This window comes from Neofelis nebulosa, chromosome 4 (genome assembly GCF_028018385.1).
Source record: "Neofelis nebulosa isolate mNeoNeb1 chromosome 4, mNeoNeb1.pri, whole genome shotgun sequence".
NCBI lineage: Eukaryota > Metazoa > Chordata > Mammalia > Carnivora > Felidae > Neofelis > Neofelis nebulosa.
This window is the reverse complement of record NC_080785.1, coordinates 43,446,884-43,473,509: the sequence shown is the minus strand read 5'-3', so window position 1 is coordinate 43,473,509 and position 26,626 is coordinate 43,446,884. Positions and strand designations below refer to the sequence as shown.

General features: G+C 38.8%; 1 protein-coding gene across 4 annotated transcripts in view; it reads right to left on the bottom strand.

Moving 5' to 3' along the window:
* Positions 1 to 12,388: 12,388 nt before the first annotated feature.
* Positions 12,389 to 26,626, bottom strand: part of HERPUD2 (HERPUD family member 2) — a 36,390-nt gene continuing 22,152 nt past the window's right edge. For all 4 annotated transcript variants that reach the window (XM_058724607.1, XM_058724605.1, XM_058724608.1 and 1 more), the window contains 4 exons: positions 18,811 to 18,933; positions 14,590 to 14,913; positions 13,754 to 13,871; positions 12,389 to 13,266 (listed from right to left, as the gene is read on the bottom strand). In XM_058724607.1, the coding sequence (XP_058580590.1) occupies positions 13,105 to 13,266; positions 13,754 to 13,871; positions 14,590 to 14,913; positions 18,811 to 18,933 (727 nt within the window). In that variant the 3' untranslated portion in view covers positions 12,389 to 13,104. The remainder of the gene's footprint in view (positions 13,267 to 13,753; positions 13,872 to 14,589; positions 14,914 to 18,810; positions 18,934 to 26,626) is intronic.

The window sequence follows — 26,626 nt, the reverse complement described above, 5'->3', positions numbered from 1 at the left end:
CCCACATGGGGCTCGAACTCACGAACTGCGAGATCATGACCTGAGCCGAAGTCAGACGCTTAACCGACTGAGCCACCCAGGTGCCCCAAGAATTTCCTTTTTATATGATTTCCAGGTCTCTGCTGAAATATCTCCATCTTGTCATTTAAACCCTTGAACATTTTTTAATTTATTTTTAAATGTTTTTAGTTGAGTTTAGTTGGCACACGATGTTACATCAGTTTCAGGTGTACAAAATAGTGATTCAACCGCTCTATACGTTATGCTCTGCTCACCTCACCTCAGGTGGAGCTACCATCTGTCACCATACACCGCTATTGCGATATCAGTGACTATATTCCCTATGCTATACCTTTCATCCTCATGATGGATTCATTCCATAAGCGGAAGCCTGTAACTCCCACTCCCCTTCATCCATTTTGCCCATGCCTGCCCCCTCCACTCTGGCAACCATCAGTTTGTCCTCTGTATTTATAGGTCTGATTCTGCTCTTTGTTTGTTTATTCATGTTTTTTTTTAGATTCCACATATGAGGGAAACTATATGACTTATTTCACTTAGCATAATACCCTCCAGGTCCATCCATGTTGTCACAAATGGCAAGATCTCATCCTTTTTTATGGCTGTGTAATATTCCTGTAGGGTGTGAGAGTGTGTGTGTGTGTGTGTGTGTGTGTGTGTGTGTGTGTGTCTGTGTTCCATATTCTTTTGTCTATCAAAGGACACTTAGGTTGCTTCTATATCTTGGCTATTATAAATAATGCTGTGTATAGGGGTGCATATATATTTTCAAATTAGTGTTCCCATTTTTTTTGCATAAATACTCAATAGTGAAATTATTGGATCATTTTGGTATTTCTTCTTTAATTTTTTAAGGAAGGCTCCACAGTCTTCCACAGTAGCTGCACCAATTTGCATTCCCCACCAATAGTGTACCAGAGTTCCTTTTTCTCCACATCCTCACCAACAGTTGGTGTTTCTTGTGTTTTTCTATTTTAGCCATCCTGACAGGTGTGAGGTGATATTTCAGTGTCGTTTTGATTTGCATTTCCCTGAGGATGAGTGATGTTGAACATCTTTTCATGTGTCTGTTTGCCATCTGGATGTCTTCTTTGGAAATATGTCTATTCGAGTCCTCTACCCATTTTTTAACTGGATTGTTTTTTTCATGTTGAATTGTATAAGTTCTTTATATATTTAAGGTATTAACCCCTTATCAGATATATCATTTGCACATATCTTCTCCACTTTAATAGATTTTCTTTTGTTTTATTGATGGTTTCCTTCCTAGGTTAAGGAAGTTTTCAGCTGTTATTCCTTCAAATAGGTTTTCTGCCCTTTTTTCTTTCTTCTACTCCTGGGACCTCCATAATGTGAACGCTTGTTCACTTGATGTTGTCTAAGAGATCTCTTAACCTATCCCCATGTTTTTATTCTTTTTTTTTTCTTTTTGATGTTTAGCCTGAGTGATTTTCATTACTGTGTCTTCCAGATTGCTGATATGTTCTTCCACATCTGCTAATCTGCTATTGATTTCCTCCAGAGTATTTTTTATTTCAGTTTTGTATTCTTCAACTTTGGTTCTTTTTTACATTTTGTATCTCTCTAGGGAAAGTCTCACTGAGTTCTTCCACTCTTCTCTCCAGCCCAGTAAGCATCTTTACAATCATTACTTTAAATTCTTTATCAGGCATATTGCTTATCTCTGTTTCATTTAGTTCTTTTTTCTGAGGTTTTGTCTTGTTCTTTCTTTTGGAGCATATTCTTACGTCTCCCCATTTTGCTTGACTTTCTGTGCTCGTTTCTGTGGATAAGGCAGAACAGCTACTTCTCCTAAACTTGAAGGAACGGTGTTGGGTGTGGTCATCCCCTATGTAGACTGTGTGTGCTTGGTGACTTTTGTTGGCTGGCTGGAGCCATGGCTGGCACGGGCTAGGGGCCCCAGGGCTTTCCACATAGCAGGTGCCCTGGAAGAGCAGCTAAGGCTAAAGTGGGTACAAGCCAGGGTGTCCTGAAGCTGTACACACAGAGGGCACCTTGGCAGGATAACAGAAGCTGAAGTGGGTGTTATCTGGGGTGCCCTGGCAGGATGGCTGGAACAGAGCCAGGGTATTCGGGAGGTCCCAGGGCTTTCTACACAGTGGAAACCCTGCCTGGAAAAACAGCTAAAGCTGAAGTGGGTGCAGGCAGGGGAGGGGGTCCTGGAGTTCTAACTGCTGAGGGCACCCTGGTGGGAGAGCTGAAGCTAAAGCAGGTGCAAGCCGGGTGCTCTGGGGCACTCTGTGCAGGGGGCACCCTGGTGGGGCAGCTGGCGCTGAGGCAGTGTGCAGACTGGGAGATCCCTGGGCCTTCTGCACAGAGGGTGCCTCAGGAAAATAGCTAAAACTGAAGTGGGTACAAGCCAGGGGGATCCAGGGCTCTATGCACAGTGGGCACTCTGGCAGAATAGCTGAAGCTGATATGAGGGTAAACTGGGGAATTCCAGAACTCTTCACACACAGGTGGCCTGGAGGGGTTGACTGGAGCCAAGGCAGGGCACAGGCCAGAGGGTCACAGGGCACTCCGCTCAGGGGAAGCCCTGACAGGACAGCTAAGGCTACAGTGGGCACAGGCCAACGTGCCTGTGTTTGCACAGGCTCTCTGTGCAAATTGTGCCCTGGCAAGACAGCCGAAGTGGTTACAAAGGGGGTGTTCCTCTGCTCTCCACACTGACGGTGACCTGATGAGACAGCTAATGCCGAATTAGGTGCAAGCAGGATGTCCCAGGGCGTCCCAGGGTGCTCAGCTCAGGGGGTACCCTGGTCTGATGACTGGAGCCAAGGCCAGTGAAGGTGGGGGTGTTCTGGGGTGCTCTGCACAGGGGGCACCCAGGCGAGGTGGCTGGAATTGACATGGGTGTGAGCCGGGAGGGAAGTTCTCGCCGCTAGGGGGCACCCTGGCAGGGCGGCTGGATCTGAAGGGTCCCGAACGCTCTACACAGGGGGTGCTCTAACAAGCCATCTGAAGTCGAAGTGGTGTGCGGTGGAGTATTCTGGGGTGGCCAGCACCTCTGTTATCTCGGCAAGGAAGCTGGGGCTGTGGTGGGCGCTACTCAGGGGCGCCCCGGTGCGCAGCGCCCTGGGGCCACCTTGGAGGAAGGCTGAGGCTGGTGTGGGCTGGGGCCCGGGGCTCACGGAGGCGGCAGGCCCATCAGGGCGCCCAGCCTGTGCGCACCGGGCTGCATTTTCAAGGTGGGGGAGGGAAGGCTGACCCAGAGGACAGCCCCTCCCATCCGAGCACTCCAGCAGCTCCCCCCACCGGTTGGCGGCATTCAACGACTGACTTTTTTATACTAGTCGCTTTTTTTTTTCCCAATTATAATTTATCGTCAAGTTAGCTAACTTACAGTGTATACAGTGTGCTCTTGGCTTCGGGAGTAAATCCCCATGATTCATCGCTTACATACCGCATCCAGTGCTCATCCCAACAAGTGCCCGTCACCCCATCAGCTAGTTGCTCTTTTAAAACCAGGCTTTTTTCCCCGTGAGGAAGGACAGAGGGCTCTGCTCCCAGTCGGTCAGTACTAGCCCTCCCCACCGTGGTTCTAGGCGTGGGCCTGGGGTCTCCCGCGTTACCTTGTCTCCATCTCTCCTGCTGTTCTCTTTGGCCTTCTATCTTTTGTTGTGCAGGGGCTGTTCAGGTGGTCCTCGGTTCTTCCTCTGGAGGAATTGCTCACTAAATAGGTGTCATTTGGCATGTTCCCCGGAGTGCTTGGCGAGTTCAGGGTCCTTGCACGTCGCCATCTTGGGAGGGAAGCTGTGATCCCTTGAGCAATTTTATTTGGAGAGGGGAGGTGGGCAGAGACAGAGAATCCCAAGCAGGCAGGGCGCTGTTAGCACAGAACTGGGCGCCAGGCTCAATCTCTCCAAAACAGAGATCATGGCCCGAGCCCAAAATCAAAAGTGGGATGCTTAACCTACTAAGCCACCCAGGCGCCTCAAATTTCTTGGGCATTTTAACCATAGCTATTGTAAGTTCAGATAATGCTAAATATCTGAATTTTCTGAGGGTCTGTTTCTATTTACTTTCTCACTTTAGTCAAATCCTAAGTTTTTCTATTCCTAGTTGTTTTTTATTAATTCCTACTTACTTTTTATTGTATTCCTAGTTTATATTGTATTCTACTTTAAAGTATCCTACTTTTTATTGTATTCCTAGTTATTTTTTATTAATGAACAGATTTCAAAAACAACTATAAAGAAATTTGGGAAACTGCATAATGTTATCCTCCTTGGGTGAGGATTTATTTTAGCTTCTGGCTGTTACTAGTTTTGGTGCAAATTGCCTCATTCATTTAGGGGCTGAAGTGATTTGAGACTAGGCTTCAGTCCCTGTGAGAACAGGCCCATTTCCATTTTGTGTACTCAAGGGGTAGGTAGCACTTTTGGGTCCTGAGAGAAAGCTGGGGTATTTAAAAAGCGTTTCCACTCAGATCATCCTGGACTCTAATTTTTGTTACCTACGGGTCTTCCAAAAATTCTGCACAGCTTCCCAGTTACTACCCTTGAATGAACAAGTGCTTTGAGGTGAGGAAAAATGGCACCCAATTTAGATCACATGTGTCTGCTTTCTTGGTAGTTCTCTGATGTCTTAATAGATAACACATGTTCTGACTTTTCTAGTTTTCTCAGCAGAAGGGTGGTGCAAAACAAGCTAATCACCTATTGCTGGAAGCTGAACTCTCCACATGCCTTACTTGAATAATTAACTTTAAAGAGTTCATGTTCTAGGGGCACCTGGGTGGCTCAGTCGGTTGGGCGTCCGACTTCACCTCAGGTCATGATCTCGCAGTTGGGAGTTCGAGCCCCGCGTCAGGCTCTGTGCTGACAGAGCCTGGAGCCTGCTTTGGATTCTGTGCCTCCTTCTCACTCTACCCCTCCCCGACTTGTGCTCTGTCTCTGTCAAAATTAAATAAATGTAAAAAAAGAAAAAATTCTTTTTTAAGAGTTCATGTTCTAAAGTAAAATAAACAAGTTCAAATCTTGATTCTGCCACTTACTCGCTCTACGTGACCTTACGTGAGCTATTCAACCTCTTTGACTCTTAGTGTCCTCATCTGGAAAACAGAATTAACAGTAGCACCTACCTTGAGTTGTTTTAAGGATTGGTTTTTTTAGATGCAGATAGAGCACTTAGCACAGAGTCAGGAATATATTCAGATATTAGTATTACCATTTTTACCATTAATTACCATTATTATCATAATTACCATTATTACCATAATTACCATAATACCATAATTACCATTAATACCAGATAATAGTAATCCCCATTTTTAAAGCACTATAATAATTTTATTATTAATTAATTAAAACAAAACACCAGCCTCTCTCCTATGCACCCTCTTTGAGGAGTAGTAACTGGTAAAGACCCTACACAAATCTTAATTTTTCCAACTTTCCTATGGCTTTGGAACCATTGGAAAGAATGGCTTATTGCACCACATGAAATAGTTTACGCAGGCATTGGTATGTTCATTTTGGAAAGTAGATCAATTGGAGTAAGAAAGTCAGAATTTAGCAGCAGGAACAAGAAAGTAAGCTTTAGCAAGAAGACTCATGAAACTAGCCCCCCTAGACTATGGCCCCAAGGGTGAATCCAAGTAACTTCAAGACAGTAACCACTGAGGTTTGCTCCAGAAAAGGGAGACAGATCTTTCGTTGCCCTCCCCATATTAGGGCTGAGCCCTCATTGTGCTGGGAAAAGCTTACTACTTACTATGACTCCTGGATGATAGAGAAGTTCCAGATGCTTTGGAACAAGAACCCTAACTAATAATTCTGGGCTCTCTTTGTAAGAAAACCCTTTATTTCAAAGATTTCATAGTATCTTAATAAAAGGATTAGATTGCTTCACAACACTTAAATTTAAGAAGCATCATTATTTGTCTTTCAACTGTCTTAAATGTTTTGAAATGCTACTGTATTGTGCACTTAAATCTGTGGAGACAGTGGATCTCATGTTAAATGTTCCTACGGCATAAAAAAATTTCAAAACTTTTTTTCAACTTTTTAAATTGTTGAAGTGTTAAAACAGCCAAAATTAAATTTATGTAAGATACAGAATACAGTAAGCATGCTTTGTACTCACCATGCAGCCAGTTTATTTCACTTTCTCAGGTGGCAGTTAGGGCACATGATACCACATGGCGAGGTGAATCCAGCCAGTTTGGGGCTCCCAGGGAGACTCCATAGTTGGGAACACCACATTCCAGAGCCTCATGTGGTTTTGCAGCCCCAGCAACACAATTCCAGATACAACAGGCCTCCTGGCCTGATTTATATCAGACTTACAGAGAGTGGGTATATAAATTGGCACACCTTAGTCTTTTCACAGTGAAGCAAAAACTGCCACTGGGACTGTACAAATGAGGATCCAAACACAGTCTTTTCTCCCCCAATTTGAAAAGCCAAATTTCAATAGTGATGATGGAACCAGAGAAACCAGTTAGAATAATGATGGGTGCTGACATTGAACAATGCCACCAAACTATGGAGAAAATGTCTCCAACTCTCCAGCCCTCAGGATCACCTTTTCCTTTTACCCACCTAACATAATCTGACTCTCTCACCCATACTGTTAGGCTGTGGAAAGTCTAGTCTTTTTTGTGATGTATAAGGAAAAGGAGTCGTAGGAAGGAAGTGTTTATATCCCAGAAATCCATCCTGGCATTGCTAGTCAGCATATGGCCTAGAGACCAGTGTCTAGGCTTCTGTGCTGGTCTTTTGCCATCCAGAAACCATCTCCAAGCTACCACTGCCCCCTAGGCACCATCTGGCCACAGCAGGGACACAGTTCTTCCCTTAATCATCCAAAGTACAGCTGTCACTGGGCTGTAGTTTTTGATGAAGACTTACTAAAAGTGAGACTAACATGAGGGAATTAGTAACGTAGGAAAAAGAATTAAAATCCAGCAACACGTTCCAGGGTTCTTAGAACTCTCAGCACTCCCCTTCACAGGAGGAGTCTATGACCATCATTTTTCTCCTTAGGGCCCGATCTGTGGCTGGGATACAGAGACCTGCTCATGGGTGTCCCCCGCAAAGCTGTTCCTCTCTATGAATTCTACGGCTTCCATTCTCCCATCGCAGGCTCCCAACAGAAGAAAAAAGACTAATCTGTCTCATAATTATCTCTGCATTCTTACCCTACCCACCCACTCTGTTTTAGGATCTGACCCATTGAAGCATTTCTTCCAGCTTCGCCAGTTTATTTATTTAGCTCCCAGGTTAAAATCCAGACCCTCCTTCTGGATGCACTGATTCCATCAGCCTTGAAACAAGCCATCCCTAGTGGTGATCTAAACAGTATACAAATGTACCATAGCTCACTCTGTTGAACATCTGTCCGTTCTAATTCTTTCCTGTTAAAAGAACACAATATCTTACAAGCTAAATCTCACACATGCACCATACCCTTTTGACTTTTGCTGATTCAAAGGGTATGCACACTCTCAATCACTCATTCAGTATTGAACTAACTACTGGGCACTCTTCTAGGACTAGGGATGTAATAATAAGCATAAATACATCCCCAGCTTCATAGCCCTCATATCTTGTAGGAGAGACAAATAAGGAAATAAATGTAAACTGCAACAGTGTTAACTGCAAAGAACAGTGCTACTGGGGAAAAGCTTCTCAAAGCAACTGGCCATTAGCTGAGCTCTCATGAATGATTAGTAAATGTTAATGAGGCAAAAAAAAAAAAAGAGAGAGAGAGAGAGAGAGAGAGAGAGAGAGAGAATAAGAGACTGTGTTGCAAGCCAAAAGAACACCAATTTTAGAAGTCCCTGGACTGGATGGAGAGAGTGCTAGAACTGGAAGACCAGCCCAGCTCAAACAGAGGCATAAATTGAGGAACACAGATTAAGAGGGTGCAAGGACCCAACCTTTCAGAACTTTGTAAACAGGTTAAGGAGTCTGATCTTTATTCCAGGAACAATAAGATGACACCGAATGATTCTGTACACATTTTGAAATTTTGATACAAGCTGGAAAGGCTATCTGCGATTTTATATTCCCCTGTAGTTTCATGGAGTATTCTCTTAAAGTTTGATAGTTTTAGCTTGGGACTCATTACATTTGTTTTCACATTTATTGCCCATGTTTGTATCTGTTACAGATATAATGTTAGTGTCCCCTTTCCTGCAAAATTCATGTTGAAATCCCAACCCTCAATGTGATGGTGTTAGTAGGTGGAGTCTTTGGGAGGTAATTGGGGCATGGGGACAGAGCTCTCATAAATAGAATCAGTGCCCTTGTAAGAAGAGATGGAAGAGAGTTTGCTACTCTGCTCTCTGCCGCATGAGAACGCAGCAAGACGGCTACCTACAAGCCAGGAAAAGGGTCTTCACCAGAAACCGTATCTACCAGCACCTTGACATTGGACTTCCCAGCCTCAAAAACTGTGAGAAATAAATGTGTAAGCCAACCGGTCTACGGTAACTTGTTACAGCAGCCCCAGCTGACTAAAGAGTATCCTTGCCCATTACCTACTGGGATATTGTCTTTGTTTCTTTTTAACTAAATTTAAGACTTACTTATCGTTTTTATCTTTTTTCCCTATTTGCCTTTTAATTATGTTTGTCAAAATGTTATATATATACATTGCAACCTTTTCTTTTAGAGATTCTACCATAAAGGCATTTTGTCCCCCAGGATTATATATGTATTCATCTATATTTTCTATTAGTATTTGCATGTTCAATTGCTCATATTGAATCATGACGTGTTAACTGACATCTATAAATAGAAACCTAATTTTACTTTTCAATTTTTTTAATATACATCCAAATTAGTTAGCATATACTGCAACAATGATTTCAGGAGTAGATTCCTTAGTGCCCCTTACCCATTTAGCCCATCCCCCCTCCCACAACCCCTCCAACAACCCTCTGTTTGTTCTTCATATTATGAGTCTCTTCTGTTTTTTCCCCCTCCCTGTTTTTATATTACTTTTATTTCCCTTCCCTTATGTTCATCTGTTTTGTCTCTTAAAGTTCTCATATGAGTGAAGTCATAAGATTTTTGTCTTTCTCTAATTTCGCTTGGCATAATACCCTCCAGTTCCAGCCACGTCATTGCAGATGGCAAGATTTCGTTCTTTTTGATTGCCGAGTAATACTCCATTGTGTATATATACCACACCTTCTTTATCCATTCATCCATCAATGGACATTTGGGTTCTTTCCATACTTTGGCTATTGTTGATAGTGCTGCTATAAACATTGGGGTGCATATGTCTCTTCGAAACAGCACACCTCTATCCCTTGGATAAATACCTACTAGTGCAATTGCTGGGTCATAGAGTAGTTCTATTTTTAATTTTTTAAGGAACCTCCATACTGTTTTCCAGAGTGGCTGCGCCAGCTTGCATTCCCACCAACAATGCAAAAGAGATCCTCTTTCTCCACATCCTTGCCAACATCTGTTATTGCTTGAATTGTTAATGTTACCATTCTGACAGGTGTGAGGTGGTATCTCATTGTGGTTTTGATTTGTATTTCCCTGATGATGATTGATATTGAGCATTTTTTCATGTGTCAGTTGGCCATCTGGATGTCTTCTTTGGAGAAGGGTCTATTCACGTCTTTTGCCCATTTCTTCACTGGATTTGTTTTTTGGGTGTTGTTTGGTAAGTTCCTTATAGATTTTGGATACTAACCCTTTATCTGATATGTCATTTGCAAATATCTTCTCCCATTCTGTCGGTTGCCTTTTAGATTTGCTGATTGTTTCCTTTGCTGTGCAGAAGCTTTTTATTTTGATGAGGTCCCAATAGTTCATTTTTGCTTTTGTTTCCCTTGCCTCCAGAGATGTGTTGAGTAAGAAGCTGCTGCAGCCAAGATCAGAGAGGTTTTTGCCTGCTTCCTCCTCGAGGATTTTGATGGCTTCCTGTCTTACATTACGTCTTTCATCCATTTTGAGTCTATTTTTGTGTATGGTGTAAGAAAGTGGTCCAGGTTCATTCTTCTGCATGTCGCTGTCCAGTTTTCCAAGCACCACTTGCTGAAGAGACTGTCTTGGATATTCTTGCCTGCTTTGTCAAAGATTAGTTGGCCATATGTTTGTAGGTCCATTTCTGGGTTCTCTATTCTGTTCCATTGATCTGAGTGTGTCTTTTTTTAGCCAGTACCATACTATCTTGATGATTACAGTTTTGTAGTATAGCTTGAAGTCTCGGATTGTGATGCCTTCTCCTTTGGTTTTCTTTTTCAAGATTGCTTTGGCTATTCGGGGTCTTTTCTGGTTCTATACAAATTTTAGGATTATTTGTTCTAGCTCTGTGAAGAATGCTGGTATTATTTTGATAGGGATTGCATTGAATATGTAGATTGCTTTGGATAGTATCGACATTTTAACAATATTTGTTCTTCCTATCTAGGAGCATGGAATCTTTTTCCATTTTTTGGTGTCTTCTTCAATTTCTTTCATAAGCTTTCTATAGTTTTCAGTGTATAGATTTTTCACCTCTTTGGTTAGATCTATTCCTAGGTATTTTACGGTTTTTGGTGCAATTGTAAATGGAATCGATTCCTTGATTTCTCTTTCTGTTGCTTCATTGTTGGTGAATAGGAATGCAACTGATTTCTGTGCATTGATTTTATATCCTACAACTTTGCTGAATTCATGAACCAGTTCTAGCAGTTTTTTGGTGGAATCTTTTGGGTTTTCCATAGAGAGTATCATGTCATCTGTGAAGAGTGAAAGTTTGACCTCCTCCTGGCCGGTTTGGATGCCTTTTATTTCTTTGCGTTGTCTGATTGCAGAGGCTAAGATTTCCAATACTATGTTGAATAACAGTGGCAAGAGTAGACATCCCTGTCTTGTTCCTGACCTTAGGGGGAAAGCTCTCAGATTTTCCCCATTGATGATGATATTAGCGTTGGGTCGCTCACATATGGCTTCTTTGTTCTTGAGATATGATCCTTCTAGCTCTACTTTTTTGAGGGCTTTTATCAAGAAAGGATGCTGTATTTTGTCAAATGCTTTCTCTGCATCTATTGAAAGGATCATGTGGTTCTTGTCCTTTCTTTTATTGATTTGATGAAACATGTTGTTTTGCAGTTATTGAACCAGCCCTGCATTCCAGGTATAAATCCCACTTGGTCGTGGTGAATAATTTTTTTAATATATTGTTGGAGCCGGTTGGCTTATATCTTGTTGAGGATTTTTGCATCCATATTCATCAGGGAAATTGGTCTATAGTTCTTTTTAGTGAGGTCTCTCTCTGGTTTTGGAATCAACGTAATGCTGGCCTCATAGAGTTCGGAAGTTTTCCTTCCACTTCTATTTTTTGGAACGGTTTCAAGAGAATAGGTGTTAACTCTTCCTTAAATGTTTGGTAGAATTCCCCTGGAAAGCCATCTGGCCCTGGACTCTTGTTTTTTGGGAGATTTTTGATTACTAATTCGATTTCCTTACCTGGTTATGGGTCTGCTCAAATTTTCTATTTCTTCCTGTTTCAGTTTTGCTAGTGTATATGTTTCTAGGAATTTATCTTTCTTCCAGATTGCCCATTTTATTAGCATATAATTGTTCATAATATTCTCTTACTATTGTTTTTATTTCTGCTGTATTGGTTGTGATCTCTCCTCTTTCATTCTTGATTTTGTTTCTTTGGGTCCTTTCCTTTTTCTTTTTGACCAAACTGGCTAGTGGTTTATCAATTTTGTTAATTCTTTCAAAGAAGCAGCTTCTGGTTTCATTGATCTGTTCTACTGTCTGGTTTGGTTTGGTTTGGTTTGGTTTGGTTTCGATAGCATTGATTTCTGCTCTAATATTTATTACTTCCTGTCTTCTGCTGGTTTGGGGTTTTGTTTGCTGTTCTTTTTCCAGCTCTTTAAGGCATAAGGTTAGGTTGTGTATCTGTAATTTTACTTTTCAATTTTACTTTACTTTTCAATTTATCCCTTGAAATGTCACTTTTATCGCTTTAAGTAAACAACTTAGAGAAGCATTCATGAATGTTTTCTTACTCTTCTATTTTGTTGTATTATCTAATCATATATTACTGGACCAGTACCTCATACAACTTTATAATACATTTCATGTCAGATAAAGTTCTTGCATAGTAAGTTCTCCTATCCTCATTTGTTAATTTTAATTAGCTACCCTATGAGAAACTTACACACTTCTTATAAAATACTGAATTGGCCTTCACAGGGATTTTTAAAAAGACCAGCAAGGTCTCAGACTGAGAATGAAGAGATACCCATCTGGAACATAAAGAGATGAAAATGAACTTGAAGACTTCAGCAACTTTTCCCAACAACTACTGAAATGTATATAGATTTTGGCATGTAATGGGTACATTATTAAAGAATCTGAACAAATATCCCATAAGACAGTTTACCATAATTGACCTTTTATTTAAAAAAATTACAGGGAGCAATTTCCAGCATATTTTATAAAAGTACTGCCTGTATCAAACATTTATATCACTATTAATTCCATTGAAGAGCTGCCGTTTTTGTTTTTTTTTTTTAAGGTACTAATTCCAATTGATGGGATACATGCCCTTAAAATAGAAAGTTTCCATTATTTATCCAAATGTCAAAATTAAGATTATTGAGAAGTTTATTGCTTTATGGCTGGGCAAGATGCTGCTAGCACATTTTAGGTAAATAATATTCTTTATTAAAAACTATGAGGTCATTCTGTTTAAAACTTTCAGGATAATTCACAGAAAATAGATATATTTATTCAAATTACACACTGAAGGGCTGGGCTATTAGCTATAGACATTTATGTGTGAAGCAGCTCTTTAAAGAAATAAGACACACAAATAGATCTGCCTTGACAGAATATACATAATTGAAATTAATAAAATCTGGAAGACCAATATTGTTATACTATGTTCTGTTAGGATCTTGAAAAAAAAAAATCACACATTTAGTAGTCCATTTGTGCTTAAAATATTCATATGCTTGAGAAGCTTAAAGAAAAAAACACCCCTGTACATGATGATGAAAAGAAAGTAATAAATTTTTTTGAAATTGCACTGTTATTTAAAACACTTTGCTAAAGTCAGACCCTCCTTCGGAGCTGGCACAGTTTTTCAGGTCTAATTGGCAACCTGGGGAGGCCCCTCTGGTATCAGTGAAGTAAAGAAGGTGGTGATAAAAGACCAAGCTGACGCCATTAAACCAGGCCTTTGAATTGCACTGGCATCTTCACCTGCATCTTCTCCACTCTCATCTTCAAGCCCATCATCCATAAGACGCTCCTTTCAAACAAAACAAGAAACATACTCCTAAGGGATATGAACAGCTAGCATTAACTCATGACAGAAAGAGAGAGGATTCTTCCCTACAGAGAGAAGGAACAGGAGCAATGTCATAAGGAAGTAGTATATAGCCGGCCGTCAGAAATCTTTGTCAAATCCAAAACTGATAAATTCCTCAGTGCTCAAGTTCAAAAGGAACTTTGAGATGAATGTAACTGCCAATGTAAAACAATAAATTCTCACCGTGTGCATAATTTTCTTTCTAGGCTATATTTAGGAAGAATAATGTTAGTTCTTCCTGACCGTACTATAGTCTGTATTATAGTCTAAGTTCTCCCAGATAAAATCACACAATTTCTATGTTAACTTTTCTTCATGTGCCATTCCACAAAAACTTGTGGAACACCCCAAGAATCTTTAATCACGTTGGTCTCTTCTGCTGAGGAAATATCTATGTTTGAAGTATACAAAAACCTCGTTAGCATACCATTTCTTCAAGTTCTAGGTTGTTGGCATTTTGCCCATCATTGTTAACTTCGGCATTATTGTTGGGAGCCTGCTGCTGACCTCCTTCTTGCCTAAAAGGAAACCATCCAGCTTGGTGTCTGTTCAGTAAAATAAAGAGAAAAGAAAATAAGTCGCAACTGTTTTCATTTGCAATGCTATAAAACATTAGTGCCCTACAACAGAAAAATGATTTCAACTATAATAAATGAAAAGACCAAATCTCCTACTTCGGGCCAAGGACTACCCCTCTCAAAGCAATGACAGCAAAACAAGAATCAACTTAAGTCTAAAAATCTACCATGGTCTTAACTGGCTCTATGCCAGATATCTTAATATCTAACCTATCTATCTTAATGTCTCAATGTACTGGGAATCATAACATCTTTTCTGATTATTTTTCAAAATGAAATTCAACTACACATTGCTTTGCCTCTTGGGGGAAAGGGAGGCAAGAAAAAGCCTACTTACAAAAAGAAGTCTGGCCTATACCTACAGGATTTACTATTGATAACTATAATTAAAAAGAACATCCTTATACAATAATACCTCAGACCCTTCAAGCTCTAAATAATTAACAGAGCATGTCTAACTGAATTAATAATTTTTATGAAAGATGGTAAAGGAAAAATCTGCTTGTACAGTTCTGATAAACATTCTTACTCAACATAACCTGCTTTGATTTCGGTGCTAGATATATGGAATCCAAAACTCATATTCCTTCACTCAACATTCAGGACAGACCACCATATGCCAAATTCTCTGCTATTCTAGAAAGTAATTAAAAGTAACCACAAAAAGGTAATGAACACCACTCACAAATAAACCAGCAGCATGGCTCCCATTACCATGATAAAACGACTAAAAGAAGAATAGAAGTATACGATGCTAAGGAGAATTGCAGCTCGGGAGAACGTGTACATCCAGTCCAGCCAGTCTCGATTGAAGTCTTCTTCATTTAGCACTGGACCTCCCCCTGCATTCATTTGAACATTCTCATTCATGGGTCGATTTTCTTGGGCCACTAGGTTTGGAGCTGGTGGAGCTTCTTCTCCAGGAACATGTGCCAAATTTAGAGGCTGTGAAGCAGCAGGCTGGGCTGGGTTGGCATTTGATGTAGCCTGAGCTGAAACTGCAGCTTGACTGAAATATTCAACAAAAGAAGTATTAAAAAGAAAAAGAAAACTTTATCATACTATATTATATTTTGTAAAACTTCCTTGGGGAGCCACACGTTATTTTTCATAAACCTAGCACAAAGTATCACAACTCCTGTACCACATTTCTTAGGCAAGCACACACCCCAGTGGAAAAGTAGAGCCAAGAGTGATGGTAGGAGTGAGTAGTTCAGGAAAAGATATTCTCTTAGCCTCACAGAGATGGTAGGGGAGAGGTGGAAGAGATGAGAAGGCCATGGCAATCACTGTCTTTTCTCTCTTTCATTAAATTACTTTCTAAGGTAATGACCAAATCTTTTTCCAAACCTGTTCACTAACGGCCACTTTTGTTTTTCCAAATGGGATGACTACCACTGTACCCAGCACCTCTCCCTTAGAGCCATGTTTTGAAACATAGGTCTAAAAATGTACATTAATCATTTACCCTGTGTGTCCATTGTCAGTGATAAATAATTTGTATTTTAAGATATTAACTAGATCTCAGATAACAACCCCCAATCCTGACTTTTGGGAAATCCATCTGGGAACCACTGGAATAGGTACTTGTAAACCTATGAATAACTGTGGTCCTGAAGTTTGCTTATAATTTGATTGCTTGAAAGAATAAATTTTCCTATAAGAGGCTCAAGTACAATAACAATGTATCTGGGATTTGCTTTAAATTATCCAGCACAGAAAGGAAAAGTTACAGAATTGATGAATATTGAAGCTGGGTGGTGAGTGCACAGGGATTCATTTTACTATTCTATACTCTCACATGCTGAAATGTTTCTACGATAAAATGTTTAAAAATCAAGATAGCAAATAAAATAAAACAGAAGTTTCCCAGGCTACAAAAGTCTATTTAACATGCTAATATCTTGTATCTGTATAGGGCTTTTTAGTTTCCAAAACACTCCCTACTTCATAGATATTCTGATTCATAGGTGAGTTACTTCACTAAAGGAGAGAACCTAAGGCTCAGAAGGTAAATAATGTACATAAGATTGTATGATTTAGAAAGCTACAATAAGCCCCACTTACCCTACACAGTTCTCAGGAGGTTATAAATGAGACTAGGGGTGGAAAGCATCTAGAATCTAGCACAGTACTAAGCACAAAGCAGTCACTCAAATGATAACTATTACCACAGCAATAGGTAAGGTACAAATAGCCTGTCTGCAGCCAAGGGATTATGCAAGAGAACATTAGGATATGAGGACCATGAAGCAGATCAGCTTAATGGGGTAAGGTCTGGAGTAAGGATAAGGATACAGACTTCACACTGTAGGTAAGGGAGTCATCAGACATTTGGGAGGATGGGGAATGACTGGCTCAATTTTGTGTGAAGTACATTAGCCTGGGATGAAATATGGTAGAGAGTCTAAAAAGAGAGAGAACAGTTGCAGTAAAGTAGGTCCAAAATGAGAAAATATCTAGGCAAAATATTGAAAGTAAGATATAGGGGAAGAACAAAAGTTAGAAACAACATATTGTTAACTCATCTTGGTAAGTTATTGGGTTCAGGGATAAGTGAAAGCAGAGTCAAAGCTGATGAAGGTTAAGAGCCTGGAGGTGAATAAAAAGAGACTCTGTCACTGACAAGTCAGGAAGGAGAAGACACTTAAGAGGATGGTGGTGTCTGAAATTCACCATTACCCCCACCTGTGCCTTGCAAGGAACAGGTAGTTAATGTATTTTGCTCCTGACTGCAGAGTGCATGTATCTTTTTTCTCTCCTCCATGTTTTCAAAACTTACACTAAAAGGACTCATCAAGTCATCTTGCTCAGATGGCTAAGGATTGTATTTCTTTCGCTTATGCTGTACTCTTGGATTCTATGGTATTTCTATAATTATGTAAGAAAAATAGTGTTGCACTATAATCTATCATATAGAGCTATATGTATGGGAAATTTTGATCAGTTTTTTAAGAAATGTATCCTGTTTGCAAAGGCACAATAAAGTCGCATCTTAGAGACTATAGGCAATAAAGCTAACAATAAACCTTCTTGAACACACACACACACACACACACACACACACAAAGAAGATGGTGGTGTCAAATTTTAGACATCCTGAATTTAAAGGAAAGGCAAATTTCCCTATGGAAATCTTCCAGCAACCAGGATGAAGCATAGGAGATAAAGAATAGGGGTCATCCACAGAGAGCTAACAACTAAGGCCACAGATGAAAGAAATCCAAGAGGACTGGTCCAGGACTGAATCCTGTCTTCTTTACGAGACTGAGTGTCCTAAGGTACATGGCAAGTACACAAATATCTGTCTAACTGAACAAGGAATGTTACCATTTAGAAGGGAAAAAATGGGCCCTCAAGGACACAACACGAGTGATCAGAAAGACAAAAAGAATGAAGAGGATAACAAAATCACAGAAACGAGAGGAGAACATCAAAGAGGAGCTAGAAATGTTAAATGAATGCACAGAAGTCCAGAAGAATGAAGGCTGAGAAACCGTACTCGGATCTAAGTAAGATCTATGCTGACCAGAAGCAAAACTCACTGAAGTACTAACAGTCTGGAAGCATACAAGCCTCCACTGAGCCCCACATCAACATGAACCTCCCTGACATATGATTCCCTTTTGCATTCAACTTCCTATCTCTTCATGTAGATTTGCTGCCTTCCAGTAAAACTTTCCTAAGTTTTCTCCTCTTAAATAGATAAAATGTTATATTAAAGAAAGCATCTCAGTACTGCTATAAATGTAGGGGAGAGAGGGAGAAGGAGAGAATAGGTTTAGCTAATGCGAACTGGATGTGAACCCTTTTCTCTGTAGCCTATTTATGTATGTATGTATGTATGTATGTATGTATGTAATTTATTGTCAAATTGGTTTCCATACAACACCCAGTGCTCATCCCAACAGGTACCCTCCTCAATGCCCATCACCCACCCTCCCCTCCCTCCCACCTCCATCAACCCTCAGTTTATTCTCAGTTTTTAAGAGTCTCTTATGTTTTGGCTCCCTCCCTCTCTAACCTTTTTTTCTTTCCTCCCCCTCCCCCAGAAGTGTCTTCTGGTAAGTTTCTCAGGATCCACATAGGAGTGAAAACATATGGTATCTGTCTTTCTCTGTATGACTTATTTCACTTAGCAAAACACTCTCCAGTTCCATCCACATTGCTACAAAAGGCCAGATTTCATGCTTTCTCATTGCCAAGTAGTATTCCATTGTATATATATATAAACCACATCTTCTTGATCCATTCATCATTTGATGGGCATTTAGGCTCTTTCCATAATTTGGCTATTGTTGAGAGTGCTGCTATAAACATTGGGGTACAGGTGCCCCTATGCATCAGTACTCCTGTATCCCTTGGGTAAATTCCTAGCAGTGCTACTGCTGGGTCATAGGGTAGGTCTATTTTTCATTTTTTGAGGAACCTCCACACTGTTTTCCAGAGTGGCTGCACCAATTCGCATTCCCACCAACAATGTGAGAGGGTTCCTGTTTCTCCACATCCTCTCCAGCATCTATAGTCTCCTGATTTGTTCATTTTAGCCACTCTGACTGGTGTGAGGTGATATCTGAGTGTGGTTTTGATTTGTATTTCCCTGATGAGGAGCGACATTGAGCATCTTTTCATGTGCCTGTTGGCCATCTGGATGTCTTCTTTAGAGAAGTGTCCATTCATGTCTTCTGCCCATTTCTTCACTGGGTTATTTGTTTTTCGGGTGTTCTTTAGCCAAATAATTTAAAAGAAAGTATCTGCTAAAATGTTGGCAAACTCATTCTCATAATAATTTTTAAAAACCAGTGAAATATATCAGTAAATGAAATCCCAAATCAACTTACTCAGGATGAAAAACGAAAAAAGGAAGTGGCACACTGAGCAAAAAACTGAACTCAAATTAACTTACTATTGCATATAATACTGATGAGCATACATCTGTTGCCACCACAGCATCTGCAGCGGGCTGAAAGCAGGATACACTGGGAATCCAGCTGGAATAGCTTGCCCAGGAAGCTGGTTGTCCACATTTCTGCAATAAAGAGATAAAGAAATGTCTTTTTAGGGGCGCCTGGGTGGCGCAGTCGGTTAAGCATCCGGCTTCAGCCAGGTCACGATCTCACGGTCCGTGAGTTCGAGCCCCGCGTCAGGCTCTGGGCTGATGGCTCAGAGCCTGGAGCCTGTTTCCGATTCTGTGTCTCCCTCTCTCTGTCCCTCCCCCGTTCATGCTCTGTCTCTCTCTGTCCCAAAAATAAATAAACGTTGAAAAAAAAAAAAAAAAAATTTAAAAAAAAAAAAAAAAAGAAATGTCTTTTTAAGCTCTGAAAGTTGAAGGCATATCTCTGAATTTTCATTTCTTAAGTATAAGCCACCCATTGACAAAATACATTAAATCTTACTGAAAAGAAAAATATTTTCAACATTGTTCAAATAAGACATATTTAATGTCTTACATAAAATTGCTTATATAAAATGACCCTGACTCCAAGTGTATAGAATGACTAACATTTCAGCCCAATTTTAAGAAGAAAATAAAGCAAATCATCCACAAAATGTGTGACAAGACTAAACATTTGCTATCTTCTCATTGCAGCAGAAAAGGACAAAAATACTTTCATTATATCTTAAGTACATTCTCCTTTATAAGAACCAAAAGCCCTAAAATAAACTTCATGACCAAATGTTTTGAGGAATGGGGGTCCTACCCAAATGATATTTTTTCCCCAAATGATATTTTATATTAGTAATATTATTAAAAATATAGCAGCTGTTAGCTATAAAATAAAAATAAACATTATACAATCTGTAAAAAAAAAATGTAAGTTAAAAAACCAAGATTAGCAGTAAATACTTATACATGCATTCTAAAAGTATGTTAAGTGCCTATTAACTTGGTAAAATTTGTGGAAGTCATATTTAAGTTCTCTATGTGTGTTTCCTTATCTCTAAAATGGAGCTAATAACAGAATCTCCCTCACAGGGTTGTTAGTCTGTACTCAATAAATGTTAGCTATTTTTATTTTTACTCTCCCCTACCCCTAAATCTGAATACAACTCCAAAATACATAAATATTTGTGGAAATTCACATATATCAAGACAACCACAGGGATAAGCATATGGAGTAAATGCAGAATTTGTCAATTTTCTAACTCTCCTTTTCTTCATATCACTTGAACCTTATCTTTAGCTGATATAAGTAGGGGCTAACCAGAGTGAGACAAAAATCATTAACAAATTGATAAATTTTTAATATTATATTCAAAAGACTGTTCATGTACAATTGGCAATAACTGATTATAGAAACCTAATTCAAAAGAGCTTGAGAGGCTTATCTGTTCTTAAGGCAACTTGGTGCTAGGTAAGCCACCAACCTCCCTACATATTAACTGAACTTTTCTCATCCTTGGAGCAGTAGTGGGAGCCATACAGCGCTCTTATCCTCAGAAAAATCCTCCTACTTCCTGAATAGAGCCCTGCTCCCCCTACTTTCCAAGCTTTCCAACAAACTGAATTAAGAGGGAAAAGCAGAGAAGCCTCCATGAGAGTTCCTCCCAGCTCTTGATAAACAAGTCCCATATAAGAAAAGGAAAAGAAATTTAACTCAGCTATTCCTTTACAAAGATACCAATCACTGATTAAACCTGGAGAGAAAGCCATACCACTGGAACAGAGAAGCATTATAAAATACTTGTATAAAGATCTTAGAATCTCCATCAGTAAGCTGATACATCTAAGCAAATCTGAAAGGCACCTAAATCAAGTCTTAGCAACAAGGGGAGTCTATTATCTAGGTGTACACTTTAAATGTTCTTAGTTTTCCCGACTAAGAAAAAAGAAAAAAACACATCCCCCTGAAAGTACAGATCTACCAATCCCTACAGCTAAGAAATAGAACCTCACACAAGTCCATTACTTCAATTGTAAAACAGAAGTCTGGGCTTTGTCACTGTTTTTAAAGATCAAGGGAAGAAAGAGCCACTAACAATCATTTGGAAAAAAGTTATTATAGCTTTCTACCTCACCCTACAGTGGTTGAGAACAGATGGTGATTATCAAAAATATGTTGCCAAAAAAAAAAAAAAAAAAAAAAAAAAAAACTACTAAAGTCCCCTAGATGATTCCAAATGCTTCCTCCCTTACTCTCCAGTAAGTTAAAAACTACTGGACTATATACTTGCTAAGACACATTCCAGACCCAAGCTGGCATACTACAACTTTCAGTTGTGCTGATTATCCTCAGACAAGATGTTATGTATTTATTTGGTACTCTCCAGAAAACAAGAAATAAAGGATTTACATGACACTAAATTACTAAATAATTTATTATTACTGTAATTATTTTATTAAATATTTATTATTTATTTATTAGATTTATAATATACTATTATAATTAATTTATTATTACTATAATATTGTTACTTATTAAATTCATATTTACTCAATAATAAGTTATTAAAATATATAGTTATAGATCAATTAAACATATTACATAAGAATTTAATATATTCCAGAGGATGCATCATTAAACAACATGATAGAGAATTATTTCATGCTGGGAAAAGTGATTACCAAATAAGTGGTGAAGAGAAAGGAGTTTAAAGCTTCATCTCATTCCAAATGCTCAAGTAAGTTTCAAATGAACTAAAATAAAAGTATTAAAAGTTAAACCACAGAAAATCTAGAAGAAACTGGAATTGATTATTTATCAAGCCTTTGGAGGGAAGAAGATTCTCCTAACTTATAAGCAATATTAGAAAGCATAAAAAAGGAATCCACATTATTTGATGACATAAAATTTAAGGAGACAGAGCTTACAAAAAAATGTTTTCAGTAAATAAGTTAATATATTTTCTATATAAAGAATTCATAAAACTGGAAATAATCATTAGGACACCAAATAAAGGCAAGTTAAAATAAAGACTTTTGTTTTCGTCTGCCAATATTTGGTATTGGCTCTCAAGGGTATAAGTGAAACCCAACTCTTTTGCTAACAGGATGAACTGGAATAGACTTTAAAAAACAATTTTACAAAATTAAACACCTTTAAAAATATTCACTTTTACCCAGATGCCCAAGTAATTCTGCTTCTGAAAATTAACTTAAATACGAAACACAGAAAAAATTTTCACATCTCTGCCCTAACCAAGTGACATTTTATATTAGTAATATTATGAAAAGCATAGCAACTATTAGCTATAAAATAAAAAATAAACATTATAAAAATCTTTTGAAAAAAGTGGGGGCAGGAGGGATTTAGGGATTAGAAGAGTTTTAAAAAACATCAACTAAATGCAATATGTCAACTTCTCTGAACACTGACTCAATCAAGACAACTGTAAGACATTTGCGACAATCAAGGAAAACTGAACATGAACTGGGTAGTTGATGATATTAAAGAATTTTTGAGTATTCTAATGGTATTCTGATTAAGATTTTCTTAGGGGCGCCTGGGTGGCGCAGTCGGTTAAGCGTCCGACTTCAGCCAGGTCACGATCTCGCGGTCCGTGAGTTCGAGCCCCGCGTCGGGCTCTGGGCTGGTGGCTCAGAGCCTGGAGCCTGTTTCCGATTCTGTGTCTCCCTCTCTCTCTGCCCCTCCCCCGTTCATGCTCTGTCTCTCTCTGTCCCAAAAATAAATTAAAAAAACGTTGAAAAAAAAAAAATTTAAAAAAAAAAAAAAAAAAAAAAAAGATTTTCTTATAGTCTATATCGGTCTTATCTGTTACAGATACCCAGTATTTACACATGAAACGATAAGATGTCTAGGTTTTGCTTTAGAAATAATCCAGCCCAAGAACAAAGGAGGAACAAGGGGAAACAGATGAAGAATGGTATGGTCTGTTGTTAACAGTTGTTGAAGCTGGGTGTTAGGTAAATGGGGGTTCATTATATTTTCTCTACTGTGAATATTTAAAAGGTATAATCAAATTTTTAAAAATTAAAAAAGCAGTGACTAAAAATATTAACTATTTAGGGGCACCTGGGTGGCTCAGTCAGTTAAGTGCCCAACTCTTGATTTTGGCTCTAGTCACAATCTCACGGTTCGTGAAATTGAGCCCCGCATCAGGCTGCATTCTGACAGTGTGGAGCCTACTAGAGATTTTCTGTCTCCTCTCTCTCTGTCCCTTCCCAGCTCATATACACACATGTACTCTCTTTCTAAATAAATAAATAAACATTAAAAAAAAAAAAACTAGAAGGTTTAAAAAAAAACCTTCTTTAAAAACATATAGTAATCTATATAATGGAAAATTGCGTACTTCATAAAGAATGGGACAGGTCTTGTGTATTAATAGGGAATGATGTTAATATACTTAGTGAAAAAAACAAATTGTAGGCCAGTATAGGATGTACGCTACTATTTGTGTTAAATACACACACTCATGTGTGCACACACATATACCCACATATACACAGGCGCACACACACACACACACACACACACACACACAGTTTATCATGGATAGCTTGTGTCACAGGAGACACAAGAAGGAAACTTTTGCATACTTCGTTCACTTTAAAAATGGTACCATTCACAGGTACCACCTCTTAGAAAATAACTTAAAAAATGAATTACCTGTTTACTTTCCTGTCTCTCTGACCAGACTCTGTGCTCCTAAGAAAAGGGAATAGGCTCTACCCTTTATAATATGTCCAGGATTTAGCACAATAAATATGTGTCTAACAACAACATATAAATAGCAAGAAAACTCTGAAATAAAGTACTGTTTATAAGCAACTAACCTAGAAACTTATAAATTTCATTTAATTTTCAACATTAAATGAAAATGTAATGTGAACAAGGTAAAAATCACAACTATATTAAAGAAAACCATTTGCAAAGAAAAGAATACTAGAAGGAAACATTAAATGTTAACAAATAGCTGTCTTTAAATGATTAGACAGGGATACTTTTTCCCCCTCCTTTTTTTTTTTTCCCCAAACTCTTTAATATATACATATGCTTTTATAATATAATATTTAATATATATATACTTTTATAATATAATATATATTATACTTATATAATATATATACATATACTTTTATAACTCAAAATAATTAAGTATTGCTTTTTTTGCAAAGAGCCAAATAAAATAGCAGGAACACAGGGAAAATGTAACTATTTGGAATCTGAAATATGCCTGTCTCCATACAAAATGTCATATTCTTTTTTTTTCCTTTTCAGACAGACTATACCAGCTAGTACTATTCGATAAAAACACAGGAAAAAAAGGGGTCAGGGAAATTCACAGAAACACATGGAAATGGAGCACAACAGAGAAGACGACAAAAACAAAGAACTTGAAAGACTATCATTCACAAATACATACTTGAAAAGCTATACCAAAAGACATTCATTAGTATGTTTATTTTATTTTTTTAATGTTTATTTTTGAGAGAGAGAGAGAGAGAGAGAGACAGACAAAGCGTGAGCAGGGGAGCAGCAGAGAGAGAGAGGGAGAAACAGAATCTGAAGCAGGCTCTAGGCTCCGAGGTGTCAGCACAGAGCCCAACGCGAGGCTCGAACTCACGAACCATGAGATCATGACCTGAGCCAAAGTTAGACGCTTCATCAACTGAGCCACCCAGTCGTCCCTGTACATTTTTTAAAGTTAAGAATTACAAAGGAGAGAAGATAAAAGGAACTGCAAACTTCAATAATCAGGAACAAATTCTTTCCAAAAAGCCTGTTAAGTCAGCCCCATTTCCCTTACTACTCCACACAAAGATGCAGCAACTGCATGGAATACCCACCTTGCTCCCAGAATATGCCTTTTCAAGACTCCCCACACTTGCTTTGTTCTACCTGCTGAACTTCCCCTAAAATCAGCTCCAATTAACCCCCAAGAAGCCCTCCCCACTCTTTCACTCAGAGACTGTCATTTCCTCAACCAGGCTCCTGCAGAACTTTTTTCAAGACCATGAGAGCACATCAGCAGATGGTAATTTATTTGCCTATCTGACCTTCTATTGAGGGCAAGTACATAATTCATTTTCCTGTCTTCAATGCCTAGTATACAGCAAATTCTAAAGTAAACTTATAGTGATTCAAGATCCTCATACAGATTTGCTTACTCGGTCACCAATACTTAAAATCTGACCAGGAGATCTGACTAGAAAAAGGTTTTGCATGGGAGGGCGGAGAGGAGAGGGGCATTATAAATGAAGTCAAAATACAAATGGCAATCTAGGAAAAAATACTAAAACTAATGATAGACAAAACAGAGAGTCACTTCCAAAAGACTGTTAAGAACACAGACTTTCCATAAGAGACTCTTAAAAACAGAACAAACTAAGGGTTGATGGGGGATGGGAGGGAGGAGAGGGTGGGTGATGGGTATTGAGGAGGGCACATTTTGGGATGAGCACTGGGTGTTGTATGGAAACCAATTTAACAATAAATTTCATATTAAAAAAAAAGAATACAGACTTTCAGGTCAGATATGGATTTGAATTCTAGTTCCACTGCTGACCCCTTCTGTGAACTTAGGCAAGCTACATAGCTATCTTTTAAACCTCATTCTCCTCACCTGTAAAATGGGAGAAAATAGTACCTAGACCACAGAGTTGATATAAAATTCAATGTCTAGCACTGAATTATAGCATGTATAAGTGCTTAATACAATGCCTAGCTTGTACTAACTGCTCCATAAGAATTATTAATATTCTTTTACATGAAGAACTGTCACAAATCAATTTTCAAAAATAACAACATACCAACAAGTATTTCACAAACCAAAACAAAAAGAATGTCTCTTTATCATGTCTTAAAACAGGAACATTCCAATTTGTCAGACTGGCAAGTACATATCTGTAAAGGGATGGACAGCTGTTATTAGAATAAACTGGTACAAATTCACTGCACTTCTACAATAGTCTTTAAGAGTCTCAAAAAGTCTTAAGAACACTTTGACCCAGGAATTCTCTTTTTCACAACTTACCCTAAAAGAAAAACTGATAATATGTAAGTATCTAAGAATACTGATTATAGTGAGGTTTAGTGGGAAGCAATTAACCCAAAAATTTCTGATAGAATATTGTCCCAATTTGGGGTGCTTGGATGGCTCAGTAGGCTAAGCATTCGACTTAGGCTCAGGTCATGATCTCATGGTTTATGAGTTGAAGCCCTGCGTCAGGCTCTGTGCTGACAGCTCAGAGCCTGGAACCTGCTTCAGATTCTGTGTCTCCCCCTCTCTCTGCCCCTCCCCGACTCGTGCTCTCTCAATAACAAATAATCGTTAAAAAAAAATTAAAAAAAAAAAAAAGAATATTGCCCCAATTCTTCACTCTTCTATAACAGGATTATACATGCACACTGTCTGACACACGGTGGCAAAGCTGGCCCATGCCAGCTAATACTGACTCACAAAGCTAATTGTTCAAGTTCAAGAATTTTGTAAGCCAACCCTTGGTATCTTGAATCTGCCATAGTGAAAGTATTCAAGACCAGAGAAATCAGCAAATGCTACAAATTAGCTTAATATCCCCCCTGGAAAAGCCAGTTACTAAGCACTTGCCAGCACGGCATTGGTAACTTGGCAATACCTCTCCAATCCCAATGCTACTGAGCGGGGCCATGTGATTCGTTTTGGCTAATGAAATGTTAGTGAACATGACACATGCTGAGGTTTTAAATGTGCTCAGTGGTTAGCTTCCCCTCTTGCATTCCCGTCATTTGTCATAAGAAGAACATGTCTTAGGGAGTTTCTAGTCCAGAGAATGA